Consider the following 26361-nt stretch of genomic DNA (forward strand, 5'->3'; position numbering starts at 1 on the left):
ATTACCTGAATCCCCTAAAAAAAAAATCCGCTGAATTTCAGCCCTGCCATAAAAGGACCAGCTGACAACATGTCAGTGATTCTCTCGTTAACACAGGTGTGAGTGTTGACGAGGACAAGGCTGGAGAGCACTCTGTCATGCTGATTGAGTTCGAATAACAGACTGGAAGCTTCAAAAGGAGGGGCGCTTGGAATCATTGTTCTTCCTCTGTCAACCATGGTTACCTGCAAGGAAACACGTGCCGTCATCATTGCTTTGCACAAAAAGGGCTTCACAGGAAAGGATATTGCTGCCAGCAAGATTGCACCTAAATCAACCATTTATCGGATCATCAAGAACTTCAAGGAGAGCGGTTCAATTGTTGTAAAGAAGGCTTCAGGGCGCCCAAGAAAGTCCGGCAAGCGCCAAGACCATCTCCTAAAGTTGATTCAGCTGCGGGACCAGTACAGAGCTTGCTCAGGAATGGCAGCAGGCAGGTGTGAGTGCATCTGCACGCACAGTGAGGCAAAGACTTTTGGAGGATGGCCTGGTTCTCAAGAAGGGCAGCAAAGAAGCCACTCCTCTCCATGAAAAACATCAGGGACAGACTGATATTCTGCAAAAGGTACAGGGATTGGACTGCTGAGGACTGGGGTAAAGTCATTCTCTCTGACGAATCCCCTTTCCGATTGTTTGGGGCATCCGGAAAGAATATTGTCCGGAGAAGACAAAGTGAGCGGTACATATCAGTCCTGTGTCATGCCAACAGTAAAGCATCCTGAGACCATTCATGTGTGGGGTTGCTTCTCAGCCAAGGGAGTGGGCTCACTCACAATTTTGCCTAAGAACACAGCCATGGATAAAGAATGGTACCAACATATCCTCAGAGAGCAACTTCTCCCAACCATCCAGGAACAGTTTGGTGACGAACAATACCTTTTCCAGCATGATGGAGCACCTTGGCATAAAGCAAAAGTGATAACTAAGTGGCTCGGGGAACAAAACATTGATATTTTGGGTCCATGGCCAGGAAACTCCCCAGACCTTAATCCCATTGAGAACTTGTGGTCAATCCTCAAGAGGCGGGTGGACAAACAAAAATCCACAAATTCTGACTAACTCCAAGCATTGATTATGCAAGAATGGGCTGCCATCAGTCAGGATGTGGCCCAGAAGTTAACTAACAGCATGCCAGGGCGGATTGCAGAGGTCTTGAAAAAGAAGGGTCAACAATGCAAATATTGACTCTTTGCATCAACCTCCTGTAATTGTCAATAAAAGCCTTTGCCACTTATGAAATGCTTGTAATTAAACTTCAGTATTCCAATGTAACATCTGGCAATCTAAAGACACTGAGGCAGCGGAAAATTAATATTTGTGTCATTCTCAAAATGTATCTGCATTTCTTGCTGTTTGGGGTTTTATGCTGGGTTTCTGTATAGCACTTTGTGACATTGGCTGATATAAAAAGGGCTTTATAATTACATTTGATTGATTAATTTATTCACAGTCTTCTTGGTAAGCCAACTCAAGCGTAGATTTGGCCTTGTGTTTTAGGTTATTGTCCTGCTGAAAGGTGAATTCATCGCCTAGTGTCTGGTGGAAAGCAGACTGAACCAGATTTGGCCTGTGCTTACCTCCATTCCATAAATTTTTTTATCCCGAAAAACTCCAATACTTAACGATTATAAGCATACCCATAACATGATGCAGCTACCACTACGCTTGAAAATATGGAGCGGTACTCAGTAATGTTAACACTTTGTATTCAGGACAAAAATTTCCTTGCTTTGCCTCATTTTTTGCAGTGTTTCTTCAGTGCCTAGTTACCAAACAGGATTTACATTTTTTATTTTATTTAACTTGGCAAGTCATTTAAGAACAAATTCTAACTGACAATGATGGCCTACAGGGGAACGTTGGGTTAATTGCCTTGTTCAGGGGCAGAACGACAGATTTCTACCTTGTCAGCTTGGGGATTTGATCCAGCAACCTTTCGGTTAGTGGCCCAATGCTCTAAACCCTAGGCTACCTGCCGCCCCGCTACCTGCATGTTTTGGAATATTTTTTAAATTCTGTACAGGCTTCCTTCTTTCCACTCTGTCATTTAGGTTAGTATTTTGGAGTAACTACAATGGTGTTGGTCCATCCTCAGTTTTCTCCTATCACAGCCATTAAATGCTGTTATTGTTTTAAAGTCCCTATTGGCCTCATGGTGAAATCCCTAAGCAGTTTTCCTTCCTCTCTGAGAACTGAGTTACACCTGTACACCTGTGTCTTTGTAGTGACTGGGTGTATTGATACACCATCCAAAGTAGAATTAATAACTTCACCATGCTCAAAGGGTTATTTAATGTATTTTTTATATAAAAAAAAAAAAGCATCTACCAATGGGCACCGAAGACGTGGATGTCGATTAAGGCAGCCCCCAGGCACCTCTCTGATTCGGAGGGGTTGGGTTAAATGCGGAAGACACATTTCAGTTGAAGGCATTCAGTTGTACCAACTGACTAGGTATCTCCCTTTCTAGGTATATCTCTGAAAACCTCCCTGGTCTTTGTGGTTGAATCTGTGTTTGAAATTCACTGCTTGACTGAGGGACCTTACAGATAATTGTATGGGGCAGAGTTGCGGTCATCTTTCAGAAATCATGTTAAACCCTATTATTGCACACAGAGAGTCCATGCAACTTATGTGACTTGTTAACCCCCTTGAGTCGATTGACGAGCCGGTGAGTAATCTAAATTATATAACAAAATAATCCCCATCAAAATCTGTCAGTTTAACCCTCCTGTTGTGCTCGTTTCATGTTAATTAATTCTGTGTTCCCAGTCCAAAATGACCCCCCCATTATAGCTGATTATAAATTCATAATAATACATATATTATCACCTAATGTTGTGTTAATCTTTTTATCAACTTAAGTTCTTGTGAACAAGACACGTTTTGAACTTCTATTAGCTCTTTATGGCCTGTAGGCCTCATTGACCTGAGCTCATACAACTCGCTTTTGAGTTAAAAAAAAGCATAATGTATGGATTATTTTGCCTATAACAAATACTCAGATGAAATGTATTGTGCTATTTATCAGACTCATTTGTGTCAAAGTTTAACAAGGACTCTCTCCTCCTCACCAGTGTCATGATCAAAGATACGATCAAGAGCCTCACATACAGTATATTGTTTGGTCATTGTGCTGCAACAAAATTAATTGTGAGCAAGGCCTCAAAAAAGCTTCATATACCAGAGCTGTGAGAAAAGTTCTATATTATTGAAACAATGCTGCGATTGTTTGTGAGAATGTCAACAGGTGTGGTTCCCGTGGGGGAAAGGTTCTATTGGGGAAAGGATCTATTGGGGAAAGGTTCCCGTGGGGTTGCCATGGAAGCCAAGAAGGGGAGTGAGGTGTGTGTGTGCTCAAACACACATACATGTGGGGGTCTTTTTATTTTTTTTTTTTTTATTTTACCTTTATTTAACCAGGCAAGTCAGTTAAGAACAAATTCTTATTTTCAATGACGGCCTGGGAACAGTGGGTTAACTGCCTGTTCAGGGGCAGAACGACAGATTTGTACCTTGTCAGCTCGGGGGTTTGAACTCACAACCTTCCGGTTACTAGTCCAACGCTCTAACCACAACGCTCTAACCACTAGGCTACCCTGCCGCCCCTCTCTGGGAGAGGAAGTGTGTCCATCTGATGAATGGGCATGTGCCTGAACTCAATTTTATACACTAATTGTAGTCTCACCCATTCATGTCTAATGACAGGTCATTTTTGACCAGGAACACCACAGGTGTACAAAAGTTAAATAAAACACCCAGAATGTAATGAAAATCATCCAAATGTATTTTGTGTGTTCAGATGCCCTGTGTGGACAAAGTCATGGAACCTTATGACAATCAGATTAAATTAACTACATTTTTCAGAGAGAAAACTGGTAAATCGGTCCAATTCGACCAGAACTCAGGAAGGCAAAGCTAGAGATATCTGTTTAATTGAACTGGATGAGTCTCAATCCAGCACATCCGCCATTGTCGCACTTCCACATCGGAGGTGGCAGAACTAGAGCGCTGTTTGTCAGACCATGACACATCCAGAAAATCATTCTTCTCACGTAAACGTCTGTAGAGTCCGAACGGTGTGGCCAACAAACTATTACGGCCACTATGGAAAAGGGAGATACCGTTTTGCTATACGACTCCTACAAGTGTCAGGAGACTAGTCTGAAACCGGTACAAATGTCATTTGTTTGGTAGCAACCGAACTGTTTGAGCTACAAATGAATGGGCAGCACATTTTTACTCCTGAACTTATTTAGGTTACAATATCAAAGGGGATAAATACTTATTCACTCAAGACATTTCAACAATATTTTGTTTAATTTGTAAAAATGTTGAAAAACATCATTTCACTTTGACATCATGGGGTATTGTGTGTAGGCCAGCAAAAAAAAAATCTAAATTGAATCATTTTAAAAATGCAGGCTGTAACACAACAAAATGTGGAAACTGTCAAGGGGTGTGAACACTTTCTGAAGACACTGTATCATTAAATTAAAGCCCTTTATGTATCTAATCCCCCCCCAAAAAGGTGTCATAACTATTTGGACAAATGCACTCATATGTGTCGTAAAAAGTTTGGTAATTGGTCCCATATTCTTAGCACGCAATGACTACATCAAGCTTGTGCACTTCCCCTACAATGTACACTACCGTTCAAAAGTTTGGGGTCACTTAGAAATGTCCTTTAATCAGAACAACAGTTTTCAGCTGTGCTAACATAATTGCAAAAGTGTTTTCTAATGATCAATTAGCCTTTTAAAATGATAAACTTGGATTAGCTAACTCAACGTGCCATTGGAACACAGGAGTGATGGTTGCTGATAATGAGCCTCTGTACGCCAATGTAGATATTCCATTAAAAATCTGCCGTTTCCAGCTACAATAGTCATTTACAATATTAACAATTTCTACACTTGTATTTCTGATCAATTTAATGTTATTTAAATGGACCAAAAAAAGTGATTTTCTTTCAAAAACAAGGACATTTCTAAGTGACACCAAACTTTTGAATGGTAGTGCATATGGGTGGGTGGGTGTTGAGATACATGCAGAGAAAGGATGGTCTACCTGTGCGCGTGGTGCCTACAGCGGCGGAGGGCTTGACGGCCATGTCGTCCCACCTCAGACAGGCCCACAGTAGCCTCAGCATCAGACTGACCCCTGCCAGGGACTTCACTGTCTGGAGACGGTACCTGCAGAGAGAGGCAAACAGGTTACCACACACACACATATACGCACGCGCAAAGACAACTGGGGTCACCAACACACGTAGCCTGTGTCTGCTACCGTAAAGGTACATGGAAAAGAGCACGTACACACACACACACACAGAGTTCATAAAATTCATAAGTCAACCCTGGCAGCCAGGTAAAATGACCGTGTTAGTTCCTTGTTGCCGAGGTTGGCTATGAACCTGTCTCTTTGGTAATGCTTCCAAAGCTTCCTCAATTGGCCATTTAAAAAGGTTGAACAAATGTTTAATTTTTTTAAACAAAAACACATATTGGGACAGTAAAGGAGTGCATCCCAAAAGGCACTCTAATCCCTATAGAGTGCACTACTATACCATAGTATGCCATAGGGCCCTGGTCAAAAGTAGTGCACTATATAGGGAACAGGGTGCCATTTGGGATGTAGAAAGGGAAAGCCATTCCTCCTTGTCCAGTGTGACTGACTGACCGCAGGCAGGGAAAACATCCTCCGAGTGGTTAATGCGCAACGCGAATATCCTGACACTTGCAGACCGCCAGTATGATTCACGTCTAGCAGTAAAAAGGCAGTGGTCAAAATAACCTGAGGTCTCTCTGCGAGAGCCACGACAGAGTCACAGGGGCCAAACCCACTAACGGCAAACAGAAGGCATAACCGACAAAATCAACAGGACAAGACGTGAATATCGTTCGCCGGAGCATTAATTCTCGAGAGGTCCCAGTTATTGTGGTGCAGTGACTGTATCATAGCTCAGAGTTGATGGAGCGCAAGGCTGAAACTAACGCTAATCATAAATCAGATGGAGCACTAGAAAACCCATATATTTAAAGCCCTGAGTTCTCTCTAGCCAGGTAGTCTGGCAAAACTCAGGGCCTTAATCATATCAAATAATGGCAGTTAGTTGAAGCGCTAACCCGTTGAAAACAGGGACGCCAATGAGAAATCTCAAAAACTGTGTTCTCACCTCCATGTGATGCCATAGGTGGGTCTGGGCGAGGGGTAGGGCCAGATGTCCTGGGCCGGCTTGGCATTGTAACTGAAGATGGACACCTCACGGATGCCACCCCGCCGTGCCAGCTTCTTCAGGTCGTTGTTGGGCAGGACAAAGATGCTCTTACGCTGGCTCTTAGTAACAAACTTGCGGTAGGATGGCAAGGCGGTTCCCGAGCGCGTCTTCTTGGTGCGCGAGAACTTGAGGAGGCGAACGCGGCCCTTGGTGGAGGTCGACGAGGTCACGACCCCCGAAACAGAGGAGGTTGAACGAGAGGACTCCTTGCGGGCGGCGAAGAGCGTGGTCTTGTACTCGGTCACCGTTTCGCTCTGGCTCTCATCCGATTGGCTGTCGGGCGTGGGTGAGCGCATTTTGGTCACAGTGGTTTTGGTCATGGTGGTGAGCGTGGACACCGCGCTGCTCTCGGTGGTTGAGACAATAGGCGCGGGCGTCGTCCCCGAAGAGCTTGAGACCCCCGCCATTAGCCGAGACTCTGTGGATACCGTGGTGGTTGTTGTGGTGGTTACCTGGGTGAGTATGGTCTTACAGAGGGATCCCACCCCACTGTTGCTGCTCTCCTCCGCAGAGCGCACCGACGAGGGGGACATTTTGTTGGGCGTGGCAGCATCAGGCTTAACTTCCATGGGCTGGGTTTTGTTGAGCTGCTGGGTGGTCGTAGATCCGAGCGCCTCCATGTTGTTTTCCAGCCTGGCCACCTTCACCGGGGGCTGGCAGTCCTGCACCGACACTATGACCTTGCTCTCCACCTCTACCCTTAGAGCTGGCCTTGGTTCCGTGCTGTCAGGCCCGGTCATCTCGGCTACAGGGGCCACATTGCCGTTGAGCAAGGGCTTTAGGGGCGAGACTACTTGACCCTCTCCCTCCGCCTTGCCTAGGCTGTTCACTTTGACCTCAGAGCTGTTAGTGTGAGCGTTGGAGGGCTCGTTTGGAGTTGGTAAAGAGTTGATCAAGGCTTTAGCCTCCATGCTGTCATTTCCATTGATCTGAGGTAGAGAGGAGGGCTGGGACCCAGTGGCGATGGCCTCAGTGCTGCTCTGTCCGTTGCCCTGCCTCTCCTCGGGCCCCTTCCCGTTCTTGTCTGTGCTTTTCTGGGGGGGTTTAGGAACGGTAGCTGCACTATGGCTGCTCTCCTGGGTTATACTGCTTGGAGGAATTGTTGTGGAGTGGGGTTTAAAAATGGCCACTTCAGGTCCTGCACCCTCGGTGGAAGCGGGCATGTCGCTGGTAGACTCTGATGGTCTGCCAGAGTAGTGGATCCCACCTGAACCCTGAGTTTCCATTGGTTCCGCTGTGCTGCTGGGCCTTTTAAGGCCTTCCCTCCCTGAACCGGCCCCTGTGGGCCCTATAGTCCTCTCAGGGAGGTCTCCCTCCTGTTTCTGGGGGGTCATTTGGTTTTGTGTCCTAGGGAATGCTTCAGCTGCAGGCTCTTTGGCTGGGTGAGGGAACCCCTCAGCGGTCTTTGAAGTGCCCGCCTGCACCTCCCCTTTGACTGACAACGGAGCAAGCGCAGGTGGCACCGAAGGGGTGCTGAACTCCAATTTCACTGTGGGACTCTGGGCCTGGGTCGGGGTTTGGGGCTGGAGTGGGGACTGCGGCAGGGCCGGGGTGGTCTTCGCTGAGGTAGGCTTGGCCAGAGAGCCCTGAGCCCTCTGCTTCTCCTCCAGGGCGTGCTGCTTGACGCGCCGCTCCAGCAGACCGTCCAGCTTGGAGGCCTTGACCTTCTTCTCGTAGGCCACACGCGTCAGGAAGCCCTGGGCCACGTCCACCACGTCGTAGTTGAAGGGCCTTACATTCCCCTCACCGAGCTCCTGCCTCACGCACGTCGTCTCAGTCTCGGTCCCCGGGCTGCTGCAGGTCCCTGAGAGAAAAACAAAATGGACACAAGTTACTGGATCGTTTTTCTTATCCTCTCTTGTCAGAACAATGGCGAAGAAGCTTAGTGCCCAAGTTTGTAAATATATGAGCCTCCCTTCACATTGGCATGTAGAGCAGTATAAGATCTGATTGATTCAATAATACGTGTGACTGATATAGCATGCATTTATTTAGCTTTAACTTCGCTAACTATCAACAAGGGAGTCAATGACCGTCTATAAAAGCGCTAACCTTTTTCATCGTCTTGTCCTGAGTCTGAGAGGCTTGGGTCCAACTCCAACTTGTCAGCAGCCTCCTCTGCAGCGGAGTCTTGCATCTTCACCTTCGCTGGCCCGTCACTCTCGTCTTTCTTTCCCTCCTCTGACTTTTCCTTGGTCTGCTCTCCTGACAGGCGGTCTGCTGAGGGCTCTGGGGTGACAGTGGTGGTGGTGGTTGCACCCCCATCTTTCTCTACGGGTCTTCTGCTTCCCTGGGGTTCTGAAACTACAGTTGTTTTGAACAACCTTGGCCTTGGGCCCAAGTCCAGCAGGTTGCATTTCTCGCCACGTCTGGCAGCTGCAATGGAAGAAAACATACATGTTTTAGTTATCATAGCCACATTTATATTAGTAGTCAATTTCACAGGGGACGTTATCCCATGTGACTTAATAATTGAATCGTACATTTATCACAACTTTTGGCAATTAGGAAATAAGAGGTGTTTGACAGCTACGGGTACATTTGTCCACTGAATTCCTTGATTTCTTTCAAACCAAATCATAGCGATGGATAAAGATCTCTATTTGGATATATTTAGTTTTTTGACATTGACATTGCCAGTGCTGTCACAGATGCCATAAAGGCACAGATACAAAGATGAGAGCTCTATCTATCTCTATGAAGAGGACACAAACAAGAACGCTCCTGCTGACCTTCCAGCTCGGCGCGGTAGTTGGCGTTGGTGTTGCCAGGCAGCTTGGTCAGGAAGCGGTGCACATGCGTCTTGCTGATCCAACTCCAGCCGCCCCAGCCCGTCACGCGATACTCCTCTCCCTTCTGCTTCCACACCTTCACACGGGAGAGAGAGAGGCGGAAAGAGCGGAATGACAAAAGTGAAAAGGAGAGAGAGGGGGGAGGATACAAAGGGAAGAAGAAATCGGGCAGCAGAGAGAGAAGCGGGGAGCGAGCTATAAAGGAAGAGGACAGTAGTGAGGAGAAAGGGAAGAGAAATGAGAGGGCCAGAGGGTATTCACACCCATTAAGTAAACACATCTAGTAGGGCCACTATGTGAAAGTTGACACTTCCCCCGGAGCTCACGGACACTCACGCCTCATCAAAGGGCTTTTTAGCACCGTTCGCCATTCTGGGAGGCAGGAAGTTGCAATTAAACACGTCCTGGCGATTAGGGGTGATGGTGAACGGCCCCGGTCATAAATAGAGTGGTAGCGCTTCGACTTAAAAGGGCCCGGGCTCGGTCGGTAAACAAGGGCCAAATGAAAAGGGTGTATGTGTCTGTGCATGTGTAGCAGCCCTTAAGTGTGTGTGTGGGTGTCTGAGTGAGTGTGTCTGTGTCGGGTGTTTGTGATTGTGTGTGTGTGTGATACCTGGTGCTTGATGGGGAAGGTGTACTTGACCCAGGTGGCCTGCTGCATGGTCTCCTCGTCCTCCAGCTTCTTCTCCCTCTTCTTCACCTTCTCCTTCTCCTCCCGCTCCATGGACGTCATACGGTGTAGCCTGCATGGTGGCACAGAAAGGGGGACGAGAGAGAAAGTCAAAACACGGTCAGTTCAAAAGCGGCTTCCTTCAAGAGGAGGGTAAACTCCCTCGTTGCTCTTGGCAAGGCCCCAAGCAACACACACACACACAAATGATGCGAGCCCCTTGACTGACTCTGCACACCCACCCTTACTATAACATAATCAAGTCTTAAGAGGAGGAGGACTGGGGTCTTTACCCATCAGTAGAACAGGTAGCAGTGTTTCCCCCTAGTGTATAAATAATGTGCTACATGCCGGGGGTGGGCCCTTTTATCTGCTGCTAGTCACCTCTGGGTAAACTGGTCTTAGTGTAAGGGACGGGAGGGGACAGAGGAGCTGCTAGAGCAGGGCAACGGGGGTGGGCCATTTTATCTGCTGCCAGTCACCTCTGGGTAAACTGGTCTTAGTGTGAGGGACGGGAGGGGACAGAGGAGCTGCTAGAGCAGGGCAACGTTCCATGTGGCGCACTATTCCCTATGTAGCTCACTATTCCCTATGTAGCGCACTACTTTTGTAGTGTACTATATAGGGAATAGGATTACATTTGGAAGGCACTGTGTGGCAATGTTAATACACGCATATCACTTTAAATGCATACTGAATGCATTGCTTCATACTATTTTTTACTTTATATTTAACCAGGCAAGTCCAGATTTGATTCTTATTTACAGCCAGGAATCGATCCCGGGTCTGTAGTGACGCCTCTAGCAGTGCCTTAGACCGGTGCACCACTCGGGAGGCCCACTGGGGATGTAACGAATCACCGATACACAGTTGAAATGTCTCGCGAAAGACGGCTTCCTTCCCCACGCGAGGCTAGATTGGCACTAAAATCAGGTACAGATTGCGCTAAAGCAAAAAGCTAATTGTAATTCCTAACAGTCATGGGAGCCTGGGACTTGATAAACCGGAGAAGTTTATCCAACAAGAGTCCAAGGACAGAGGGATACACTAGCTAGAACCTTCTCAAAAAAAGCACGACAGTGGCTGGCCAATTGCATTGTTTCCCCCCACAGTGATCATCAGGTTGTACTGAAGGTGACAGGGAAACATGTGCGGACAAAAAAGAAGAAGCATAAAACCGCATGTATCACAAAGCATGAGCAAATTAATTAATACAGCTCCAGTAAACAGACAGCTACAGTAATTTTTTAAAACATTGATAAACAGTTGGTTGATTTTTGGGGTAAAATGAATGAGTTTGATAAGCAGCTAGCTAGCAGTTTGCTAGCTCCCATGCCAATGTCAATTCTTTCAAAACGAATATCTGACTAATTCTGAAAATATGAAGTTATTTCCAAATCAAAAAGTTAACTGCCTAGCGCACTATGCTTTGAGACATTATGTTAGCTACTTATCCCCAGTAACATAGCGTTTTCACTTATTGCATCTGCATGCTTGTTGCGTTCTTCCTGGTGCACTTTGTGAGCTGGCTGCTCGTTCTAAACAGAATAATTTAATCTGTTCAAAACGACAAGGTTCCAGTTTAACAACGTTTACTCAACCGTTTCAGCACAATACATAGTTGCCATTGCACTCAGGCCGGGTTCATCAACAAGACTACTGCGCAGGCGCATTAATAACGGAGTGATAGCACTGTAATTAACAGAAATATAGGGATACTTAAAACATGAATTTAACAATCCCCCACTTTCCTTTAAAGAATAAAACATCAAAAACATAATTAAACATCACAACTATTATTTAAGTTACCCATTACAGATGGGTTGTGTGACAAAATGATTTGTATAACTCAAGCTGCCACTTTCCATTACTGAGTGCCTAAACGTCACAACTATTATTTAAGTTACCCATTACAGATGGGTTGTGTGACAAAATTATTTGTATAACTCAAGGTGCCACTTTCCATTACTGAGTGCCTTTAGGAGCACAGGCTACCTGCCGCCGTTGGCGTGGCAGATCTTGGTTAGATCTTTGGACCTGTAACTGAAAGTCTGTCGTTCTGCCCCTGAACAAGGCAGTTAACCTACTGTTCCTAGGCCGCCATTGTAAATAAGAATGTGTTCTTAACTGACTTGCCTAGTTAAATAAAGGTTCAATAAAAAAGACTGGATGTTCCCTTTTTAAATCAGACAGCCAGCAAGCTGCTCCTTTGTGGCCGACCTGGAAAACAGCTTTGAGGTATGGAATCACAGTTGTAGCAGAGGTCTGTGAGCCACCCCAGATAAAGTCATCAACATGACAGGCAAGTACTCCAGTCACATTGCAATCTTGATCAAGCCAATAAGAAGACTGCAGGATCCACTTGTGACATTTTTCTACCTGTACTCAGCATTGCTGCCTTGACATTGTACCAGTAGGGATGCATCTGCCAGGCCATACATAAACCTTTTTTTCCCTCCAGTGTTCCTTCGCTGTTAGCTTCAGGCGGAGGTCGGATGTGAATGTCCCTTGACAGCTCTATTCCCTTCAAAAATGCAGATTTGATGTCTATGGAATGAAGTTTCCATTTTTTCTCTCAGATCACTGACATCAGCAATCTGACTGACTCCGAGGCGCATATGTTGGTGAGTCTTTTGGGAGTTCTTTAGCAGCCAGCTCCTCAAAACCTCTAGCCACTAGACGTGCTTTAGGCACTATTCCAGTTAAGGATTCTTTAAGGGTACACACCCATCTTTTCTGAGACACATTCTTGGCCAATGTCTTTGACTTCCACAAACACTACATTTTTCCTCCAATTACAGGGCTCATCTAGTTTAGCTGCGTCAAAAGACACGTCCTTTGTTTCTCGATTTTCCATTGGTTCAGCTTATTAAAAAGTGACAGGTCAGCTGACCCTGTTGTACCAGAAAGTGTAGCTGGTTCAGAGTACTGCAAGTTGTACCAGTTCTGGTGTTTTCCTTTGGCTTTTCCTGCTCGTCCAATGATGGTTGCTGTATGTGGAATACCACTTTCTCTGTCCATGTATTTAACAGTTTGTCCAGTTTTCAGATTGGAACAACCATGTTCTCTTAACCATTGTAGCTGTTGAATGTTTTCCTCATTTGAACTCTCAATAGTATTTACCTGTGTCATGGTTTAAGGTCTATGCTCCATTTCCTGTATCAGTTTCAATGACCATTAGGGATGCACGATATATCGGTGAACATTAGCTAAAAATGCCAACATCGGTATCAGCTGATGTCTAGTTGAACGCTGATGTGCAAAACCGATGTGAAAGCTGATGTGCATACCTATATAACGTATGTACATGTCTTAATGACGCCATGTAAAGTTAGCGCTAAACATGCAACACAGCATTCATAACCTAGCCCACAATGTTTGCTGTGTGGATCGAGCAGTCAACGAGTCGACCAAGTTTGACCCGATCAGAGTTACACAGTAATAGCGTCACTGCTATTAGCTTCAAGACATACATACCATGGAACGTCGTTTGGGTCTTTGCGTGTCAAGAAATATACAGTAGCACTGTTAAAGCTGTACAAACATGTCTGCAAACAAGCAAACACGGCCCACGAACGATGTGTTTACAATACCACGTTGGTAATAAAGCATCATTTGTACGACCGCAACTTTTGGGGTAGCTAGCTTTAGCTTGGTACCTAGCTAGCACCAATACAACCAGCCTGAAAACAATGACCAGTGGAAACTGCAGTCATATTCATTATTCTTTGCAATGATTTTGGAATCCTTGTGAGTAAGTATTAGCTAGGTTGCCACACTGAAATTGAACTTCAGTTCATGAAAATAAATAGCTAGCCAGCTACTTAACCCTGTTGCCCAAAGCTAACTTTATAAGCAGCCAGCAAGCTTCATCTGGCTAGTGAGGCTCAACCGGACTTGGTTATGTGTTATGAAGCAATAAGGATTAGGCACAATAGTGGAATTTGCGGTTTGCCCTCAAAATAAAAGTAGGTGATTGACAGTGATGCAAATGAATAGTAATAGTAGAATTATGCCATACTTTTATTTTGAAGGCTAACCGCAGTCTACTATTGTGGCTAGCTTAAAAAAAAAAAAAGAAGACCAGCACTGTAAGTGCGCCAGACAACTTCACCAGCATCATAGCATACGTATCGATGAATCGTTGTGACAAGAAATACAAGTGAAAGTGTAATCAATGTGTAATAACTATGTCAAAAATGTATGAACATGTTAAATTATTATATGACGTGCAGCCATATTCAGGTCCTGATTGTCAAGCATATTTGACACGTAAAGACCCAAACTGCATTCCATAGAAATCCTGGATGAGAACGAAACAAATGAATTTTTATTTTTTTAACCTTTATTTAACTAGGCAAGTCAGTTAAGAACAAATTCTTATTTTCAATGACGGCCTAGGAACAGTTAACTGCCTGTTCAGGGGCAGAACGACAGATTTGTACCTTGTCAGCTCGGGGATTTGAACTTGCAACCTTCCGGTTACTAGTCCAACGCTCTAACCACTAGAATACCCTAACAAAATAACTTTTTTGGCAGTGTGTGTGTGTGTAATCTTTATTTAACTAGGCAAGTCAGTTAAGAACAAATTATTATTTACAATGACAGCATACCCCGGCCAACGCTGGGCCAACTGTGCACCATCCTATGGGACTCCCAATCACAGCTGGATGTGATACAGCCTGGACTCGAACCAGGGACTGTAGTGATGCCTCTTGCACTGAGATGCCATGCCTTAGACCCCTGCATCCATGTGTGTGTTAACTTTTAACTGTACTAGAATGCTTAAAAGGCTGCTAAAATGTTAAATATTGATTATCGATATTGGGGTTTTTGTCAAGGAAAATATTGGATATCGGTATCGGCCAAAAATGTCATATCGGTGCATCACTAGAGGCCATATCCTTGGATGCAACATCTGGTAGGTTTGTGTCTGTTAATGTGTCCTTGTGGTCATTTTCAGTAGGAGGCTGATTCTCAGCAACAGCCCCTCCATCTTGTTGATCATTTACTTTCCGCAATCTTGAGTGATACACCCTGACAATGGTGCCTCACAATTATCACCACACCATCTTAGCCAATGACTACTCCCGGTCCTTTCCACTCTTGACAGTCAACTCGTTTGTCGTGCACTTTGTTTCCAGTCTCATACTTCTCATCCGTGGGTTGAAGAGGTTAATGCAGAGTCCTGTGAATTCTCTCTGAACACTCTGCTTCAGTGAAAGCTTTTCTTTCTGTATGTAGTGCTGAAAGGTGCTGTCCCACCCATGCACTCACACTGGTCCCTAGTGCTGGTGGCTTGTCAACCAGTACAGAGGGAAGATCAGGGTTCTGCCCCAACACTAGTTGGTATGGGCTGTAACCATGAACATTGTGCATTGAGTTTTTAATAGTAGGGACCACCTATTTCAATGTGACTTAGTCTGACCAATTTTGCCAGTATCCTAACTCTCTTGGTAGAATGGACGATTCTCCCATCTCCAAATTTGAAAGCTCGGTTGCTTAGTGTGTCAATCATAGTTTGTACTTATTTCATATTTAGTTCACTGACATAGCTATCAAGCCATTTTGCACCACACACTGTGTGTGTACACGCAGTATCAATCATAGCAGATCCTAAGGATTCAACTATGAAGAAGATTGGTTTGAAAACAGTGTAATGTTACACAGCTCTATCTCTGCGTTTACATTTTCCTCTGTTAGTTTAACTTGTTCATTTTATGAGGACAGTCTTTAACCAAACGGTAAGTACATTGACAAAAAGCACATTTTAATCTCCTTCCATATCTGTCCAGTGGATTTGTACCGGGCAATGGCGCCCTCATCTGGTTGTCGTGAGAACGTGACTTTTTGGCGCCTTTTCTCTCCTGCTCAGTATAATATGCTGCGTCACTCACTCGCATTCCATCTGTTATTGGCACGATAGACGTCTTTTCACCCACATTTATTTTTAGTGCCGACTTCATTGACGCAAAAGTCAGCACTGTACAAGCAGTCAAAAGCCAACTGTCCAGACAGGCAGTATCTATCAACTTGAAAGCTAACAGGCAGTATCTATCAACTTGAAAGCTAACACTGCATCCTGGAGAACCATCTCGTACATGCGCATCCTATTGTACCTCTGTTCGAAATCAATTAACGTTACGTAGTCCGTCATTGCAACCGAAATGTCTCTAGTAACACTGTCAACGTTTGAATGTCTCGTAGGCACGTTATTTCGCATCTTTAAGAAACACAGAATCCAGCGCTCTAATCAAAGTTCCCGTACCATCATCCTTATTCAAATTCTCAACAGATATTTCCAGTGCTGTATCTCTCGCTCATCCTCCGAGCGATAATACCACCTCAAGTGCTTGCTTTTTCTTGTCCAGATTAGTAACCCGTGTCCAGATTCCAAGTTCATAGTCCCACTTTCATGCGACCTGTTATCGTCGAAGCAAGGTGGCACATTGTAGTTATTAACCATCCTCTGCTGCCAATGTTAATTCAAAATGACAACGACAAGGTTCCAGTTTAACAACGTTTACTCAACCGTTTTAGCACAATACATAGTTGCCATTGCATTCAGGCCAGGTTCGTCAACAAGACTCCTGCGCAGGCGCACTAATAACAGAGTGATAGAGCCGTAATAACAGAAATATAGGGATACTTAAAACATAAACTTTAACAGTGGTCATTTATTATTATTTTTACATGCAAAAGTAAAATAGGTGTATTTATGCTGTTGTACAGATTTCTTTATATACATCTATTCAAAGAAACTACAGATAGTTTGAGAACTTGGCATTATATTTCTGCTACTTTGTTCACATCTCCAACCACCCCACCCTGGGTATTCAGCAGCTGCCACTGGTCTAGGGTTTGCACTTGTTCTAAGAAGTCAGACTTTGAAGTGGCTGCAGACTTGTATGATTAAATGGTATTAAGGAATTATTTGAAGTGTTAATGTAAGGATGGCATAACACAGTAAATTAGGTTCCCTTGATGACTTGATGCCAGATTAAAGTGAAAGACGTGACTGTGTGTGCGTGTGCTCTGAGTCTACTCGCCTAGTGTGTCCCAGAGAGTCCTTCCAGACAGGGAGCAGGGCCACAGGTTTGATGGCACACTCCAAGATGGCCATGGCCAGGGCAAACTCCCTGGCTTTACTGCACATCTGCACCGCCTTAATCCAGTTGTTCCTGATGAAAACCAAAACAAAGCCAAAGGGAGTCAGACAATGGTGTTATTCATCATCATGTGGAAGCATGGTGACATCAAATCACAACAGTGTGACTTCATCTGTCACCTGGGACTGCTGGGGTCAGAACTGAACAAGAGCAGCGCACGCTAACTTCATTGAACATGTAAAAACAAACACGTTATCACCAAATTATGTTACAAATTAGTATCTAAATAATAGCCTGTGCCCCCTCCCCCGACGAGGAAGAGCACACAATGGTTAAACGAACACTTAACCCCCTACGGTCGATGTCCACGCCCCCTGCATAAATCCAATTAGCATAATACAACAACGAAAAAATGAAAAACTCTGTTTAAGCTAGAGATAGTTTTTTATGCATCGGATCAGTCTCAATTCACCTAATCCGCCTATGTTGCACTTCCGCATCTGCGGTGAAAGAGCTAGAGCGGTGTTTGTCAGACCACGAGCCTTCCCCGAAAATCGGTCTTCTCACAAAATCGTCCGTAGCATTCCAAACGGTTTGGCCTACAAAACTATAGAAAGATGACTCTCACAAACACGATGGTGTTCTCCATGTTGCTCTCCGACCCCCACGAGCATCTTTGAGCATCTTTTTTAAATACATGTCCAAAAAAATGTATGTTTCCTGATCTTTCTTCTCTCTCTCAGGTATAGGACAGACACTTTTCATTTTTTGGGGGGGACTGTTGTTCAATATAGTGAATCTGCTATTCAAAGCGTTTGTATGGGCTAATAGCAGTAAGGCAAAAAAATATAATCATTCCACTTTTTTGTGATACTTCAAGGGGTCTTAAAATTCTAAATCAAATAGCTTAGTAGAACCCACCCCTAGCTTAGACTCTTATGGGTTAAAAACATTTTGATCTGAACTAGGATCTCAAACACACACAGAGCCCACATTCCATCCGTACCTGTGTGAGGCCCAGTTGGGGTGCATGAAGGGTGCGGGCACGTTGGTCTCCAGCTGGATGATGGTGAGGCGCAGCGTGGAGATGGTCAGCACTTTGGAGCCGTGGATGGAGCCGTTCCACTTGAAGTCGCCTGCCGGCGTCATGCAAAACTGGATAATAAAATATGTTTTATATGTAGAGAGCTTTTCATTACATGGGGAAATCACAAAGCACTGTACATCTAAAACAAACTTAAAAATGCTTTACAAACTCATGAATACCATTCTTATGTCTCTGCGTGAGGTTTGAAGAAAGTTGCTAACTAGCGCAATTGCTATCCTGTAGACTTCCAGTCATTGCGCTAACGCTAGTTAGCATTGGATAGTTAGCACTACCTCAAACTTCCTTTATAGTGGACGCGGAGGCATAAAAGCTATCCACAAGTTAATCGGACTCTAGGGAAGTAGATAAAGGGCTTCATTGCCCTTATTAATTCATCTCAAAGTATCCCTTTAAAAAGTTGAACTTAAAACTTATCGCAAGTGTTTATTTGTTCAAGTTTTTGTTGACTCCTTCAGGTGTGTGCAAGCTAAAGTTATCTTAAAATAAGTTTTATCTTAAAGTTTACCTTGTGCGAGAGGTGTCGCCGCTTGTCCAGGTCCTCCCGGTGCTGGGGCTTGTTGAGGGCTAGCGTATTTCCGCTGTATTGGTTGTGGTAGACGCGGTACTTGCCCTCCTGGCCCAGCTTGAAGAAGTGGCTGAGTGTGCCCTTCATCACCACCTCCTTGCTTGTTAGGCTGCGGGTGCTGAGACGCGACACGTCGCCCGCCGGGGTCACCACCAGCACCTGGAGTGAGGAGAGGGGGGTCAAATCAAAGGTTATTCAAATACATTATATTTTGATAACAGACGAGCGACACTTGGATTGAAATAAATGCATGATATTTTTAGATATCTTAGGTTGTGCCGTGGCGGAGATCTTTGTGGGCTATACTCGGCCTTGTCTCAGGATGGTAAGTTGGTGGTTGAAGATATCCCTCTAGTGGTGTGGGGGCTGTGCTTTGGCAAAGTGGGTGGAGTAATATCATGCCTGTTTGGCCCTGTCCGGGGGTATCATCGGATGGGGCCACAGTGTCTCCTGACCCCTCCTGTCTCAGCCTCCAGTATTTATGCTGCAGTAGTTTGTGTCGGGGGGCTAGGGTCAGTCTGTTATATCTGGAGTATTTCTCCTGTCTTATCCGGTGTCCTGTGTGAATTTAAGTATGCTCTCTCTTTCTTTCTTTCTTTCTCGCCCTCTCTCTCTCTCTTGGAAAACCTGAGCCCTAGGACCATGCCTCAGGACTACCTGGCCTGATGACTCCTTGCTGTCCCCAGTCCACCTGGCCGTGCTGCTGCTCCAGTTTCAACTGTTCTGCCTGCGGCTATGGAGCCGTGACCTGTTCACCGGAAGTGCTACCAGACCTGCTGTTTTCAACTCTCTAGAGACAGAAGGAGCGGTAGAGATACTCTCAATGATCGGCTATGAAAAGCCAACTGACATTTACTCCTGAGGTGCTGACTTGTTGCACCCTCGACAACTACTGTGATTATTATTATTTGACCCTGCCGGTCATTTATGAACATTTGAACATCTTGGCCATGTTCTGTTATAATCTCCATCCGGCACAGCCAGAAGAGGATTGGCCACCCCTCATAGCCTGGTTCCTCTCTAGGTTTCTTCCTAAGTTCTGGCCTTTCTAGGGAGTTTTTCCTAGCCATTGTGCTTCTACACCTGCATTGCTTGCTGTTTGGGGTTTAAGGCTGAGTTTCTGTACAGCACTTTGATATATCAGCTGATGTAAGAAGGGCTATATAAATCAATTAGATTTTTATTTGGCCCACGATTACGAAAAAAGTTTGGTACACCGGGCAACAACCTAAGGATAGCTAGGAATCCAACAGCTAATCAGTATTTTTTGTAGATTAATAGTGATCACCTCTTTGCCCTCCTTGTAGCCCTTGTTGGCCTCATTCACGGCTTCCTCCACCTTCTTGCTCTTCAGCTGGCTCAGCTTACTCTCCGGGTTACGCAGGCGGGTCACCATGCGGCCGCCCGGCGTGACTGCCGACCGCTTTCCACCGGCATCGCCGTTCACCCCCTGGTCGTCCTGGCTGTTGATAGAGGACTGAGAGGACCTGTCAGCCAGGTCGGGCTCTTCCGGGACCCTGGGGGCCTCCCTGGCAATGGTGCTGCTGTTACTATTCTCCTCACCACTGGGATGAGCGGGCTGGCTCAGGCTGGGGACCCCCTCTCCCCTGGGAGAGCTAGACTCAGAACGTGCCTTCTCTAAAACCACAAATACATTAAAAAAAAATTACAACATAAGTCACTATATAAAATCATGCTTTAAAGGGATGTTATACGGCAAAATCACAACATAAGTCACTATATAAAATCATGCTTTAAAGGGATGTTATACGGCAAAATCACAACATAAGTCACTATATAAAATCATGCTTTAAAGGGATACGGCAAAATCAAAGTTTGACTGTTATTTTCAGACGTCGAAGTCATATGTCAAAATGAGTCCACATCCCACACAATCATGCATGTCGATCCAGCTACATGCCTCGACCCAATTGAACGATAAGCACCAGGGAGTCCGGAAATTATTCCTGTAGTGCCCTCACACAGCCATGAAATGAGGGATGCAAGAGGGACAGCGACCAATGGTAGAGCGGTCCGACATGGGGGAGGCGGGATGTGTGGGGAGGAACAACCCAGGCACAGGAATTGAATGGAAGGGGATCATGAATGGGGTTCAAAGTTCACAGAGACACCACCCCCTTGGTACCTTCAGCCTCCTGCATGCCCTTGATGTTGGTTTTGGCCTCGTCCCCAGGCTCTCGGGCCCCGGTAGGGAGGTCTTGCCCCCCCACGGCAGGGCTGGGGACCTCTGTTGCCGGGAGGGTGGGTTGTGGAGCCGGGAGATCAGGCTTACACCCCTCAGGGATGGAGCAGTCACCAGTAGAAGGAGCCAGCTCGGCTTCAATCAGAGAAGCAGATATTCAGAGTTTGGCAAACTATGCTACATGTTGAAAACATTTTAACTGCATTCTCGCTAGAACGTAAATTATCTTGGAACTTGTGTTGCCAAGATGTCAGACCAAAAAATTACACATTTCAAACAGAGTTGGTCAAAGTGTATGTATCAGACTGTGTGGAATATGCGCAACAAGCACCTCCAGCGTGATGCTGTATTGTAATGAGACTAGTAGGCATTGCGTAAAACTTGGTGCAACGGAGGGGTTATCAGCAGTATTGCAGTATTGCTGAAGGCATTGTTTTAAGTTGACAAAGTGGTCTCCGATGGGTTGACAGCGCAACACAAGGGATTCCTAATTGGCTAAGAAAGAGGAAAGCGCAGTGGGAAACGGATCAATAATTCATTAGGTCTACATTGCTCTATATCAAAACGCAGTAATATCAAACAGCCCGTAAAGCCTGTAGGACCACGATGTAGCGGTAGCTGTAGTTAGATAGTGTGTGTGTGTGTGTGTGTGTCTCTTACCTGTGATGGTAGTCCCCTCTTTGGTCGCCTTGTCCTTGTCCTTCTCAGCTTTACCCTCCCCTGCTCCCTCCTCCTCTCCCTTCTTCTCTAGGTCGTCAGTCTTCTCCTTTGGCTCCGCCCCCTCAGTCTCCTCCTCCTTCCGGAGAGTTCCCTGCGCCTCCGCCTTCTCTCTCTCCTCCGCCGCCCGGCGCTTCATCTCCTCCAGCTCCTGCTCCTGCTTGGCCCTCAGCCGGTTCAGGATCTCCTCTGGAGAAGGGACACCGATGGATTGATGCATTTCATTGATTAGATCGTTAAAATACATATTATGCATGTCTAAATCTTTAATTGTGGGAAAACTAAACATCCTTAAAAACGCTCAGCCCCCCAAAAAAGATCAAATAACTAGCTGTGTGTAGACAAACACGATCAAGGACAACACAGAGTTACGGTGATTAGTCGTGTAGAAACTGAAACCAGCAGGACTGCAGAAATCCAGGTGCTGCGTTACGCACCCCTGAGCTACACCTCGACTGTCTCATACGGTCTTGAGCATAAACTACGGTTTTATTGACTAGCCCATAAAACAGTTCTAACTCAGAGCATTCTTCGTATTCTTGCCAGCAAGCGATGGTGTGTGTGTGTGTGTGTGTATAGAGTCAGTCAGCCTATGCATTCGCTAAAGCTTTATCCCGCACTAACAGAGCACTCTGAAATCGATACATCTTCTGATTTGACCACGGCGCAATTCTGCCAGACGCATCAAACATTCACACCTGTGCTTGAAAGCCAGCCACTAACAGTGCATCTCTCTGGGCTATACTATAGGAATGGCCAACGAGCACCTTATAGCACCCACCTGTGCTTGGAATTGAACACCGCCTCAAAATGACACTTATCTGAAATGATAGCCGCATAGCGAGAACTTGTCACGGTTTATACAACTGCTCAATGTGGTAGAACAAAGAAACAGAGCCTGTATTCATGTGCGACTTCCCCTCTATGGCAGGACCACATGGGGAGTAATTGAAATTGGACTCTGTGACAAAGCTGGTGATTTCATATTTCGGGGGAGTGGGATGGTGACAAAGAAAAATGTGTTGTTTCAGGCATCAACGATAGCCTACTTCCTCTGTCATATGTCGCCGGAGCGTGTGTGTGTGTGTGGGCGGTGGAGAAGCCTTGACAGCAGCCTGAAGTGTCTTCCTAGGGGGCTCAATCTGGGATCTGTCATCGCTTTCCTGATGCCAGTGTGTGTGTGTGTGGTGTTTGTCTACGTGGGTGTGAGAGAGAAAATGGTTTAAAGGCTCTTTCAGACATCATGTGATTTCCACAGTGTGTGTGCAGGAGCGGGTCGTAAGTAGACTCACTGGTGAGATTTCAAACCATTCATTCTCAATGGAAGGCACACCAACAGAGAACTGGATCTCAGTCTGTATCCGAAGTCCATCACAAGTATTGGCGTCACCCTCGAGGCCACTTATAGGTAAAAGGATTGGATAGCCTTAACACCCTATCACATTCGACCATCCCATTTGTTCTTTAATCAGATCAGTTGTCATGAAGGAGAGGAGGTAACAGTTTGGAGCCCAGCCAAACTGGGACTGGAGAGTAAAGTTATGTCATGGAATGGGTACTGGTTCCTATGGCCCTTCAACATGACTGAGTATTATTCACTTAACTGGGGGGGGGCGAGGGGGAGAGAGATTGAGGGAGAAGGAGATATGAGAGAGAGAGGGGCAGAGAGAGAAAGAGAGCGAGCAGGATAAAGAGAGAGATAGATTAGAGGCGAGACAGACGGGGCAGAGGAGGAGTCATTGGCAGGGTCTCTGGTGTTAGACAATGGAGCCCCTCACACGCTCAGAACCAGGGACCTTTGGCTCAGCCGGACTGTCCTGGGTAACTTGGCTACGTATAGAAGACAGGAGGACACCCGGCACAGCCATGTCCCTCGTCTTCCAACTCCCTCGCTTTCTTTGTCACTTTTATCTCTCCTCTCTCTCTGTCACTCCATCCCTTCCCTCCCCTTTCTTGACCTTTTGCCTCCATATTCTTCCACTGTTCCTCAACCCCCCCCAAACAATGACCATTGAGTCTCTATCTGACCATCTCTCCCTCTTTCCACCTCTCTCTGCCTCAGAGGCATTCAGTCCTGCCATCTTGGACCTCGTCCCAGTGAAGCCTGCTGGAGCAGTGCCACCGTCCCCAGAGCCTAAAGCCAGGCCAAGTCAGCACAGGAGGCGATAGAGGCACTTAAACACAACCAGCCAGCCAACCCGCCACTGCCCCACTGATTAGGGCCTACTTACCCAAATATGAGGGGTGTGGAAATATTTAGGATTTTGCTTTGGGAAGACATGGGTAAATCCACTATGATAATCTGACAGAGGCAGGGGGAGAGGGACAGCGGTATGATAGTCACATACATTAGTGCTGAGCAATTAGTGCTTTTTGAGGTCGTTTCAGTTCGATTACCAAAAAATAACTACGATTTCAGATATCGGTTTCAATGATTTTTTAAAACATTCAATGCACTGTGGGTTGAATGCTATAACAGGGGCGGCAGGGTAGCCTAGTGGTTAGAGGCGTTGGACTAGTATCCGGAAGGTTGCAAGTTCAAACCCCTGAGCTGACAAGGTATAAAACTGTCTTTCTGCCTGAACAGGCAGTTAACCCACTGTTCCTAGGCCGTCATTGTAAATAAGAATTTGTTCTTAACTGACTTGCCTAGTTAAATAAAGGTAAAATAAAAAAAAATAAAAAAACAGATAATAAAACTATGAATAAAAGTCCCACATTGGTAGTGACTGCCCATCACAAATTAACCATTCGTTGTTCACATTACTTTACTCAAATATTTCAGTTGTGTAGATTACATTTGTTTTATTTCACAAATGTATTATTTAATTCAAAGTCATCATCTCATCTCTATAAAGCTGCTACCTATACCTGACAAATGTATTATTTTAGTAATTCTTCAAAGTAAATAAAGGCATACTTTTATGACTGCTGAATACCAATATCAATCACTTAGATCATGTATTTTCAGGTAGAGATACCTCGAAGAAACGGCTCTCTATGTATCCCCTCTTGATCGCACAGTCTTCTGTCTCTTCCGTAGCACAGGTAAAAGAAACAGACCGGACAGAAGTAGTCGTGCAATGGATTATGGTCAACGTAGTTAATTATTGGAAACTATTATTATTATTGACCTGTTGGAAACTACAACTCCCTACTACAGCGCACAGTTTGGGCATGGTGTGATTTATCTCTGGAGAAACTGCAGCGCAATGTGCTGTAATGAATACTTAGGGAGAAAAGGGTGTAGATTCACGCGCAGGGCGCGGCAGGTGTTTATTTCGCATTCGCAGAAGGCAGGAATCGTGGTCACAGGCAGGCAGTAGACATACACAGGTAGGCAAATAGGCAGGTGAATCAAAACTAGGACTGAAGGCTATAACTGGTTCTCAAAACGAGCTAAGAAAAAGGCATAGTAGAGTCAAAACGAACAATACCTCACAAAGGCACAAACAGAAGGAACTGAACTAAATAAGGAGCTGATGAGACCAGGTGAGTAACTAACACAGATGAAATCAATTATCAAAAATGAAAGACTGGGCTACGTTCAAGAACCCAACGAAACAGCACACAAGGTTGACTAAGAAAATAACTACAAAACCTTACATGTGCACATTGAGCTCACAGAAAAAAACAGAACGAAATAGAATTCAAATAATTGAACTGACATGGTCAATTAGTTGTTTAAAAAACAAATAAATGACCAACAGCACTACCATACAGTGGGGCAAAAAAGTATTTAGTCAGCCACCAATTGTGCAAGTTCTCCCACTTAAAAAGATGAGAGAGGCCTGTAAAAAAAAATCACATTTTAGGATTTTTAATGAATTTATTTGCAAATTATGGTGGAAAATAAGTATTTGGTCAATAACAAAAGTTTATCTCAATACTTATATACCCTTTGTTGGCAATGACAGAGGTCAAACGTTTTCTGTAAGTCTTCATAAGGTTTTCACACACTGTTGCTGGTATTTTGGCCCATTCCTTCATGCAGATCTCCTCTAGAGCAGTAATGTTTTGGGGCTGTTGCTGGGCAACACGGACTTTCAACTCCCTCCAAAGATTTTCTATGGGGTTGAGATCTGGAGACTGGCTAGGCCACTCCAGGACCTTGAAATGCTTCTTACGAAGCCACTCCTTCGTTGCCCGGGCGGTGTGTTTGGGATCATTGTTATGCTGAAAGACCCAGCCACGTTTCATCTTCAATGCCCTTGCTGATGGTAGGCTTTGTTACTTTGGTCCCAGCTCTCTGCAGGCCATTCACTAGGTCCCCCCGTGTGGTTCTGGGATTTTTCTTCTTGGTTCTTGGTTCTTGTGATCATTTTGACCCCACGGGGTGAGATCTTGCGTGGAGCCCCAGATTGAGGGAGATTATCAGTGGTCTTGTATGTCTTCCATTTCCTAATAATTGCTCCCACAGTTGATTTCTTCAAACCAAGCTGCTTACCTATTGCAGATTCAGTCTTCCCAGCCTGGTGCTGTTCTACAATTTTGTTTCTGGTGTCCTTTGACAGCTCTTTGGTCTTGGCCATAGTGGAGTTTGGAGTGTGACTGTTTGAGGTTGTGGACAGGTGTCTTTTATACTGATAACAAGTTCAAACAGGTGCCATTAATACAGGTAACGAGTGGAGGACAGAGGAGCCTCTTAAAGAAGAAGTTACAGGTCTGTGAGAGCCAGAAGTCTTGCTTGTTTGTAGGTGACCAAATACTTATTTTCCACCATAATTTGCAAATAAATTCATTAAAAATCCTACAATGGGATTTTCAGGATTTTTTTTCTAATTTTGTCTGTCATAGTTGAAGTGTACCTATGATGAAAATTACAGGCCTCTCTCATCTTTTTAAGTGGGAGAACTTGCACAATTGGTGGCTGACTAA

General features: G+C 45.2%; 1 protein-coding gene across 7 annotated transcripts in view; it reads right to left on the minus strand.

The window, feature by feature from the left end:
- LOC109865269 (nucleosome-remodeling factor subunit BPTF) overlaps nt 1–26361 on the minus strand; it is a 55329-nt gene that overhangs the window by 17199 nt on the left and 11769 nt on the right. For 6 of the 7 annotated variants that reach the window (XR_004204500.1, XM_031799614.1, XM_031799613.1 and 3 more), the window contains exons 4-14: nt 21427–21672; nt 20710–20901; nt 19852–20201; nt 18504–18722; nt 17897–18045; nt 16831–16962; nt 9725–9854; nt 9052–9187; nt 8372–8695; nt 6218–8123; nt 5110–5234 (exon numbers count right to left, since the gene is read on the minus strand). Coding sequence is in view for 6 of the 7 variants with exons in the window: in XM_031799614.1 (XP_031655474.1) it covers nt 5110–5234; nt 6218–8123; nt 8372–8695; nt 9052–9187; nt 9725–9854; nt 16831–16962; nt 17897–18045; nt 18504–18722; nt 19852–20201; nt 20710–20901; nt 21427–21672 (3909 nt within the window). In the remaining variant the exon portion in view is untranslated. The remainder of the gene's footprint in view (nt 1–5109; nt 5235–6217; nt 8124–8371; nt 8696–9051; nt 9188–9724; nt 9855–16830; nt 16963–17896; nt 18046–18503; nt 18723–19851; nt 20202–20709; nt 20902–21426; nt 21673–26361) is intronic. The other variant, XM_031799617.1, reaches the window with a different exon arrangement.

This window comes from Oncorhynchus kisutch, linkage group LG20 (genome assembly GCF_002021735.2).
Source record: "Oncorhynchus kisutch isolate 150728-3 linkage group LG20, Okis_V2, whole genome shotgun sequence".
Taxonomy (NCBI): Eukaryota; Metazoa; Chordata; class Actinopteri; order Salmoniformes; family Salmonidae; genus Oncorhynchus; species Oncorhynchus kisutch.